The sequence below is a fragment of the Pistacia vera genome, unplaced genomic scaffold, assembly GCF_008641045.1.
Source record: "Pistacia vera cultivar Batoury unplaced genomic scaffold, PisVer_v2 Contig246, whole genome shotgun sequence".
Taxonomy (NCBI): Eukaryota; Viridiplantae; Streptophyta; class Magnoliopsida; order Sapindales; family Anacardiaceae; genus Pistacia; species Pistacia vera.
In genome coordinates, this window is record NW_022196053.1 from 1068717 (window position 1) to 1078560 (window position 9844).

Consider the following 9844-nt stretch of genomic DNA (forward strand, 5'->3'; position numbering starts at 1 on the left):
CATTCCGGCAAATTTTCACACCCAAATTCAATCCTAAAGCTTCTTCCTTTCTTAAAACTATGGCTGACATTAACAATGAGAAGGAAAACCCAACGCCTCTTCGAATCGTAGAGTCCGACCGCGCAAGCAGTTCAATGGCTGCTCCGGTGGATCCTCCGATTAGTGAAGGTGTTCCAGCAGCGAAGACGACGATGGCACAACAAGAGAGAGAACAAGAGCAAAACGGTTCTGAAGACGAAAAGGAGGCCAGGCAGAATTCAGGCCAGGAAGAGGAGTCCGGCGAGAGTGAGGAGGAGGAGGAGGAGGCCGCAGAGGAGGAGGCCGCCGAAGAAAAGGTATTTGTACTTGCCGAGGCCTAAGATCGCTTAAGCGATCCTTTGTGTCGATTAAGCGATTGATGGCTTTTACTCTTGGTCACTTAAGCTATTTTGGATTGCTTAAGAGTAAAAGCGATGAATCGCTTAAGCGATATAAACGATCGCTTAAGCGATCTTAGATCTGGCAGATGTTGATTCTGTCTCGTACAAGATCTCTTAAGCGATCTCTTCCGAGGCAGAACCAAATCTGCCCAGATCTATAATCTCTTAAGTGATCTTTTGTATTTCTTAAGCGATTTTATATCTCTTAAGAGATCTTGTATGAGGCAGAATCATCTGCCCATCGCTTAAGCGATTCTTCCGGAGCGTATTTTGTTTATATTTGATTTGGTTTAATTTTTTTGCTGATATTTTGTTTATATCAATTGTGCAGATTTTCCAGAGCGTAAACTATAGAGAGTACAGATTGGAGGTTGTAAGCGATATGGTACTGTACTTCCCTGTGAGGGTGACAGTGAGGTCAAGTTGGGATGTTTTAACGAGAATAACGGGGATTTTAGGGACAATGAGGAATGGTGAAAGGAGATTCAAAGAGACTTGTTTCAGTCATTTTTGGGATATGGACACAAAATGGAAAAAGACATTTTATGGGTCGGGAGTGCATTATATGTTGCTGCACTCAATAAAAAGCAACAAAAATCACGAAATGTGGTTCATTGTGGATGGAAAGTCAGTACGTTTCGGGATGATGGAATATGCGTTGGTGACTGGCTTAAGATGTGGGGAATTGCCAAGTGAGGTTGAGGAAAAAAGAATAACGAACAGTACGGGAGCCAAAAGGTTGGCTAACAAGGTTTTGGCGGGGAACAAGTCTATTAAGGCACAGGAATTAGAGGACAGGTTAAAAGATGGTGAGTTTAACGATTCAGAGACATTCAAACTGTGCTTGGTATTGTTCTTACATTCGATCCTAATGGCTAGTGACTCAACAAAAGCCATTGATATTGATTGGGTGAAGTTTGTAAGCAACTTGAACTTCTTTAATGCTTATCCGTGGGGACAGGTATCATTTAAGCGAACCATGGAGTCCCTGCAAGCAAAAGACCTGGCGTTAAAGCACTCCCAATGGGCCGAGAAGAAAAGACCGGCGACGTACAATTTGTTTGGCTTCCCATGGGCAATGCAGGTAAATATTAATAGCTTTTTGTTATATTTTTTTTAATATATGTGTTTGAATTATGATATAGACTATTTTTTTACAATGTAGGCTTGGATGTATGAGGCCATCCTTGTCCTGGCTAAGGCAGTGGGGAGGATTAGGGCTTTGGTTGTGAAACAGACATTTTCTAGGATGTTACGGTGGCACGACCAGAAGTGTACCCATTCGGATTATGAGCAAATAGAGATTGAAATTCAATCAGCTCGGGTAAGATTAAAGGATTAAGCTTGAACATGCACTTGCTTTAAAATGTCGATTAAATCTGATTGATTTTGTTTCTTATTGCAAGGGGTTGTTCATCCCTTCCTCACCGGTACTGAGGGTGAAGCGCAACAGCACTATGTCACATCTTTCCGAGCACTGGAGGATCAAAGGGATGAAGGGATAGACCGCCTGACGCGAGACCTACAAGGGGTCACACATGTGAGGGCAGTTGCAGGGCCACTGCTTGAGAATGTGGTTGACGCTGAGGAGGATGAGGCCGCAATCAGTGGGAAGGAGGAGGAGGGGAGGGAGGAAGAGGTTCGTATGCCTCAGCAAACCAGTACAATAAGTACCGCTTTGCCGAGGCATCGGGGTCGGGAGAGTGAGGTGGTTGACCTCATAAAGAGTTTGTTTGATAAGATGGAAGAGCAGTTGAAAAGGGTGGAGGAGAAAGTAGATAAGGTGGCAGAGAAAGTTGTTAGGGTGGAGGAGGAAGTTGGTAGGGTGCAGGAGGAAGTTGGTGGAGTATTAAAGGCGGTTAAAGTGCAACTTGGGCTGAAAAGAGAGAGCCGAAAAAGCAGGTTTGTGAAATCGCCTTACACCATACTAACACGTGGAATTAAGAGGAGAACAAAGAAACAAATTGAGGAAGAAGCCAAAATTGAGGGGGTTAAAGAGGTTTCTGGAGGAAGTGGGGCAGTTATAGTGGAGGAGGTTGAGGCGAGAGGTGAAGGAAGCGGGGATGTACAAATGGAGGAAGGGGGAGGAAGCGGGCAAGCAAAAATGGAGTCCACTGTCGATTTGTATAGGCCAATAGAGGAGGAAAAGAAAAAACCCTTCTATGCCTATTACAATGAATCCGGAAGTGATGCCTTTGTAAAGTGTAAGACCGGGGATTATTCTCGGGATTAGTTTGAAAAGATTTTGACGATGGGCAGTTGGCTTCACGACTCGGTGAGTTATTTTCGCTTAATTTTCCTTATTTTTGCTTATGTTTTCCATGAGGTATTGTATACTTATCATGTTGTTTTTATTTGATGCAGCACATCGATGAGGTATTGGCACTGATGAGGTTGCGACAAACCAGCAATGGTGATCTACTATATCCCGATTGTGCCATCACCGATATGGCCTTTGGCCAAACACTGGTATCGACATACCGCAATTTATTGAAAAAGGCCATTGGTACATCTGTAGCAAAAGGAGCCAAGCAAAAACTATCGGGAACAGAAGACTTGGACTACGTCCCTAATGATTTTAAGTTTGATGACAGGATGATACAGTATGTAATGGGGGACAGGTCCAAATATGGCCACAGTTGGGCAAAGGTTAAAAGTGTCTACTACATCATCCTGGTCAAGGAAATGCACTGGATAGCAGTCGTCGCGCTTTTAGAGGAGAGGTTGCTGAAGATCCTTGACTGCAACCCAACAATTTGTCGAGACAAGCAGTTGGAGGCCGAGTTGGAGCCACTGTCTGTGTTGTTCCCATGGCTGTTACGCGAGAGCGGGATGTTTGACACCTCGGTGATGAAGCATTGACGGGAAAGTGGCCACTCAAGCGTGTTCCCGTCCCAACAAATAAGTCAAGGTAAATTTTGTATAAAACTAACTTACATAATAGAATTGTTCTATAAGCTGATTCTAATGCTAATGTCATCTTCCTATTGCAGTGCTGATTGTGGGGCATATCCCTGAAATTTATTCAGTTTGACATGACCAACAGCCCGATGGACGGAATGAATGACGAAACAATGACCATCTTTCGAGAGCGCCGGGCTATTGAGTGCTTCCATGGGGAAATGGATCCGTTTTGAGTGACCACAACCCAATGAAATGGTTTGGAACTTGTACTTTTAATTTTGTAGTTTATGTGATATTGATACTTGGGTTGTGGTGCTGATGCTGCAGGTGTCATGCTTATACACAGCTTTACCGAAATAGACGGACTCAGTGAACTTTTCAATCTTGCACTCTATAACTTGGGTTCGTGAAGAGAGAAAATTTTACTCCCCGAACATCCCAACTTTCCATTTAACAAATTGACCCTGAAAAACTTTTTGTTTTTTTGTGTTTTATTTAGAAAAGCTGACGTGGCTGCAGGTGTGCCGGATAATTTTACAGGTTGCTGGCAAACAATGAGAGGGAACTCCTCAAATTGGCTTGGGCTGTTAGAGTAGGCTGCTGGCAAGGCATCTGCAATCAAGGCTGGTGGCCAAGAGGAGGCATATGCAATCAAGGCTGCTGGCAAGCCATGGTACCATGAAATGATCTCAGACAGTGATTATACCAAATTTGAAAATTTCTCAAACTAGCGGCATCTGCAATCAAGGCTGCTGGCAAGGCATGATACCAAAGAATGATCTTAGACAGTGATTATACCGAATTCCAAAACTTGTCAAAGTGGCCTAGGATTTATTCATTTTTGGCACTATTATGAATGATTTTAAGTTTAAACTTTCAATTGCATTGATGTCTCTTATATTTTGATCTGTGATGGATTAGATTGATATAAATGACTTCATTTTGCTGCTTATTCTTTTCGTATTTGGGAGGAAAATGAGTTATAAATGACAGATTATTACATAATANGAGGCATTTGCAGTCAAGGCTGTTGGCAAGCCATGGTACCATGAAATGATCTCAGACAGTGATTATATCGAATTCCAAAACTTCTCAAAGTGGCTTAGGATTTATTCATTTTTGGCACTATTATGAATGATTTTAAGTTTAAACTTTCAATTGCATTGATGTCTCTTATATTTTGATATGTGATGGATTAGATTGATATAAATGACTTCATTTTGCTGCTTATTCTTTTCGTATTTGGGAGGAAAATGAGTTATAAATGACAGAATATTACATAATACAGGAGAAATGTAGGATTCTTCTCTTTTTGTCATGATCGCTTAAGCGATATATGAGCAACCACATATATCTCTTAAGCGACCAAGATTTTTGCTCAAATGATCGTTTAAGCGATCTGAAATCGCTTAAGCGACCAAGAGTGAAATCAAGGAATCGAATAAGAGATAACAGAGGATCGCTTAAGCGATCTGACATCGCTTAAGCGACCAAGAGTAAAAGCGAAGCATCGCTTAAGCGATCATCTATCTGGTCAGATTTTATTCTGCCTCGGAAGAGATCGCTTAAGCGATCTAAAATCGCTTAAGCGACCAAGAGTAAAAGCGAGGAATCGCTTAAGCGATACAAGAGGATCGCTTAAGTGATCATAGATGTGGATAGTTTTTATTCTGCCTCTGAAGATATCGCTTAAGTGATCTTAAATCGCTTAAGCGACCAAGAGTAAAAACGAAGAATTGCTTAAGCGATACCAGAGGATCGCTTAAGCAATCATCTATCTGGGCAGATTTCATTCTGCCTTGGAAGAGATCGCTTAACCGACCAAGCCCCACTAACTAAACACGTAAAATGGGTTAAAATAAAAGGATAAAAACATATTTGGGCCGAATAGACATAATAAAAGTTTTTAAAATTTGAAATTTCTCAAAACAAGCCCCACTAACTATACACCTCGCTTAATCGAAATTCATTAGGGCAAAAATCGATTTCTTGAACGAAAGGGAGACAGGCGATTTCCGATCCAACCCGCAAATTTCCACACCATATTCAATCGTAAACTCAATTTCTTGAACCCTAAACGGAATATAGTCACGATTTTCGGTGATAAGTCACGATTTTCTATCGATTTCTTGAACCCTAAAATCGATTTCTTGAACCCTAAATGGAATCTGCGCGATTTCTGACGATACAGCCCACATTTCCGATCCAACCTACAAATTTTCACACCAAATTCAATTCAAACCCATGGCTGACACTTACAATGATGAGGACAACCCAACGCCACTTCGAATCCTAGATTTCGGTGGCGCAAGCAGTTCAACGGCTGCTCCGGTGGATCATCCCATCAGTGAATGTGGTCGATAGGGAGAAAAGACGCCGGCGGCACAAGAACAAAGGGAAGAATCGTCAAACGGTTCTGAAGACGAGAAGTCAGGCGATAATTCAGGCCAGGACGAGGATTCTGGCGAGAATTCAGGCCAGGACGAGGATTCTGGCGAGAATTCAGGGCAGGAGGAGTCTTCCGAGGATTCAGACGACGAGGAGGAGGCCGGCGAGAACGAGCAGGCTGCCGAAGCAAGGGTACTTTCTGAACTGTCGCTTAAGCGATCATTTGTATCGCTTAAGCGATTAACCTCTTTTACTCCATCTGCCCAGATCTAAGATCGCTTAAGCGATCCTTTATATCGCTTAAGCGATTGATTAAGTTGACTCTTGGTCGCTTAAGCGATTTCAGATCGCTTAAGCGATCTTTTCGAGGCAGAATCATAGATATAAGATCACTTAAGCGATCGTTTGTGTCGCTTAAGAGATTCTTTCAGTTTACTCTTGGTCGCTTNTTTATCTGGGCAGATTTTATTCTGCCTCGGAAGAGATCGCTTAGGCGATCTTAAATCGCTTAAGCGACCAAGAGTAAAAGCGAGGAATAGCTTAAGCGAGAGCAGAGGATCGCTTAAGCGATCATAGATCTGGGCAGATTTTATTTTGCCTTGGAAGAGATCGCTTAAGTGATCTTAAATCGCTTAAGCGACCAAGAGTAAAAGCGAGGAATCGCTTAAGCGAGAGCAGAGGATTGCTTAAGCGATCATAGATCTAGGCAGATTTTATTCTGCCTTGGAAGAGATCGCTTAAGCGATCTTAAATTACTTAAGCGACCAAGAGTAAAAGCAAGGAATCGCTTAAGCGAGCATAGATTTGGGCAGATTTTCTTCTGCCTGGGAAGAGATCGCTTAAGCGATCCTAAATCGTTTAAGCGACCAAGAGTAAAAGCGAGGAATCGCTTAAGCAAGACTAGAGGATCACTTAAGCGAGACCAGAGGATCGCTTAAGCGATCATCTATCTAGGCAGATTTTATTCTGCTTTGGAAGAGATCACTTAAGCGACCAAGCCCCACTAACTAAACATGTAAAATGGGTTAAAATGAAAGAATGAAAACATATTTGGGCTGAATAGACATAATAAAAGTTTTTAAAATTTGAAATTTCTCAAAACAAGCCCCACTAACTATTCACCTCGCTTAATCGAAATTCAATAGGGCAAAAATCGATTTCTTGAACCAAAGGGAGACAGGCGATTTCTGATCCAACCAGCAAATTTCCACACCATATTCAATCGTAAACTCAATTTCTTGAACCCTAAACGGAATATAGTCGCGATTTCCGACGATAAGTCACGATTTTCTATCGATTTCTTGAACCCTAAAATCGATTTCTTGAACCCTAAACAGAATCTGCGTGATTTCTGGCGATACAGCCCACATTTCCGATCCAAACTACAAAATTTCACACCAAATTCAATCCAAAACCATGGCTGACACTCACAATGATGAGCACAACCCAATGCCACTTCGAATCCTAGATTCCGGTGGCGCAAGTAGTTCAATGGCTGGTCGACAGAGAGAGGAGATGCTGGCGGCACTTGAACAGATGGAAGAATCGTCAAACGATTCTGAAGAGTCGGAGTCAGGCGATAATTCAGGCCAAGAGGAGGATTTCAGCGAGAATTCAGGGCAAGAGGATTCCGGCGAGGATTCCAAAGCAAGGGTACGTTCTCAACTGTCGCTTAAGCGATCATTTGTATCGCTTAAGCGATTAACCTCTTTTACTCCATTTGCCCAGATCTAAGATCGCTTAAGCGATCCTTGATATCGTTTAAGCGATTGATTAAGTTGACTCTTGGTCACTTAAGCGATTTCAGATCGCTTAAGCGATTTTTTGAGGCAGAATCATAGATATAAGATCACTTAAGTGATCGTTTGTGTCGCTTAAGAGATTTTTTCAGTTTACTCTTGGTCGCTTAAGCGATTTGAAATCGCTTAAGTGATCTTGCGCTAGGCAGAGTCAAGATCTCTTAAGCGATCTGAAATCACTTAACCGACCACAGTCATAATTTTTTGTTGCTGACATTTTGTTTATATCGATTATGCAGATTGTGCAGACCGTAAACATCACAAAGTACAAGTTGGACCTTACAAGCGATAAGGTGCCCTACTTCCCTGCAAGGGTGACGGTCAGGTCAAGTTGGAAATTTTTTTGACAGAATACAGGAAATATTAGATGGAATTAGGCATGGTAAAAGAGATTTCAGTCGCACTTGTTTCGATCGATTTTTAGGACTCGAAAATCATTGGAAAAAGGCATTTTGGGGGCAGGGAGTGCATTACATGTTGCTGCACTCAGTAAGATGCAATAAAAAAAAAATGTGGTTTGTGGTGGGCGGAAAGCCACTACGTTTTGGCATGATGGAATATGCCCTGGTGACGGGTTTAGGATGTGGGGAAGTGCCAGATAAAAAGGCAGAGGTAGTAAAGAATAGTCGGAGAGCCATACAGTTTTGTAATAAGGTTTTGCAAGGGGCTAAGTCTATTACAGCACAGGTATTAGAGAATAGGCTAGAAAAAGTTGAATTTACTGATAAAGAGAAGATAAAAGTGTGCTTGGTTTTGTTTTTACATTAGATCTTATTGGCTGGTGACTCAACAAAAGCTGTTGAGAAAGATTGGTTGTTGTTTGCAAGTAACTTGAAGTTCTTTAATTCTTATCCATGGGGACTGAAATCATATGAGTGAACCATCAACAGCCTGAAAAAAGTAGACATGGCATTAAAGCAGTCCTAATGGGATGGGAAGGATAAACCAAGCATGTACAATTTGTTTGGCTTCCCATGAGCAATGCAGGTAAATATTAATAGCTTCTTATTATATTTTTTGTAACATATGTGTTTGAATTATGATATGGACTGTTTTTTTTTTTTACAATGTAGGCTTGGATGTACGAGGCCATCCCTGTCTTCGCTAAGGTGGGGGGGAGGAGAAACAGTTTGGATGTGCAACAACAATTTCCTAGGATGTTGCGGTGGCATGTCGGGAAGTGTAACCATTGGGATTATGGCCAATTAGAGATTGAGATTCAAGCGGCTGGGGTAAGATTGAAGGATTAAGCTTTTGAATATGCAGTTGCTTTAAAATATGTTAATCTGATTGATTTTGTTTCTTATTGCAGGGACTCGTCCATCCCTTTCTCACCGCTATTAGGGCTGAAGCGGAAGAGGACTATGTCAAATCTTTCAACGCACTAGAGGATGCAAGCGATGAACGGATAGACCGCCTGATGCGGGACCTAAAAGGGGTCACGCATGTGATGGCAGTTGTGGGGCCACTGCTTCACAACGTGGTTGATGCCAACGAGGATGAAGCTCCAATCGGTCGGAGGTCCGAGGAGGAGGAGGAGAAGAGGGAGGAAAAGGTTCGTACGCCTCAGCAAACCGATACAACAAGTACCGCTTTGCCGAGACATCGGCATCGGGAGAATGAGGTTGTTGACCTCATAAACGGCTTGTTTGAGATTTTTACAATAGCCGTTTATGCAAGGTTTGACAAGATGGAAGAATGCATGAAAAGGGTGGAGGAGAAAGTGGATAAGTTGGGAGAGAAAGTTGGTACAGTGGAGGAGGAAGTTGGTACAATGGATGTAAAAATGGAGGAAGTGGGCAAGAGAAATTGCACTCAAATGTCGATTTGTATAGGCCAATAGAGGAAAAGAAAAAACTCTTCTATGCCTATTACAATGGATCAGGAAGTAATGGCCATATAAAGTGTAAGACAGGGGATTATCCCCGGGAATGGTTTAGGAAGTTGTTGACGATGGGCACGTGGCTTGAGGACTCGGTGAGTTATTTTTCGCTTAATTTTCCTTATTTTTGCCTATATTTTCCATACTTATCTTGTTGTTTTTATTTGATGCAGCACATCGATGAGATATTGGCACTGATGAGGCTACGACAGACTACTGATAGTGATCTGTTGTATCCCGACTGTGCCATCACTAATGTGGCGTTTGGCCAAAGGCTTGTTTTGGCATATCGCACTTTAATTAAAAATGCCGTTGCTAGTGGTGCAGTAAAAGGACCGAAGCGAAAAAGATTGGCCCTAGTACAATTGGACTGCATCCCTGATGATTTTCATTTTGATGACAAAATTATGCAGTATATACGAGGGGATCAGCCTAAATATGGCCACAGTTGA

At 42.1% G+C, this 9844-nt stretch overlaps 1 protein-coding gene across 1 annotated transcript; it reads left to right on the forward strand.

Annotated features, from left to right (window-relative positions):
• The first annotated feature begins 59 nt into the window (after positions 1-59).
• LOC116131905 (FK506-binding protein 5-like) lies at positions 60-9844 on the forward strand. The gene is made up of 8 exons (XM_031417561.1): positions 60-335; positions 1585-1693; positions 1826-1959; positions 5688-5917; positions 7049-7364; positions 7750-7803; positions 8823-8903; positions 9806-9844. The coding sequence occupies exons 1-8, from the start codon at positions 60-62 to the stop codon at positions 9842-9844; spliced, it is 1239 nt and encodes a 412-aa protein (XP_031273421.1).

What these genes read in the sequence shown, in the direction of transcription:
- LOC116131905 (XM_031417561.1), top strand. Translation starts at nt 60, where the DNA reads ATGGCTGACATTAACAATGAGAAGGAAAACCCAACGCCTCTTCGAATC. An exon ending in GCAAGGGTACTTTCTGAACT is followed by an intron (nt 5,918 to 7,048) that starts GTCGCTTAAGCG and finishes AACCCTAAACAG; the next exon opens with AATCTGCGTGATTTCTGGCG. An exon ending in TGGACCTTACAAGCGATAAG is followed by an intron (nt 7,804 to 8,822) that starts GTGCCCTACTTC and finishes TTCTTATTGCAG; the next exon opens with GGACTCGTCCATCCCTTTCT.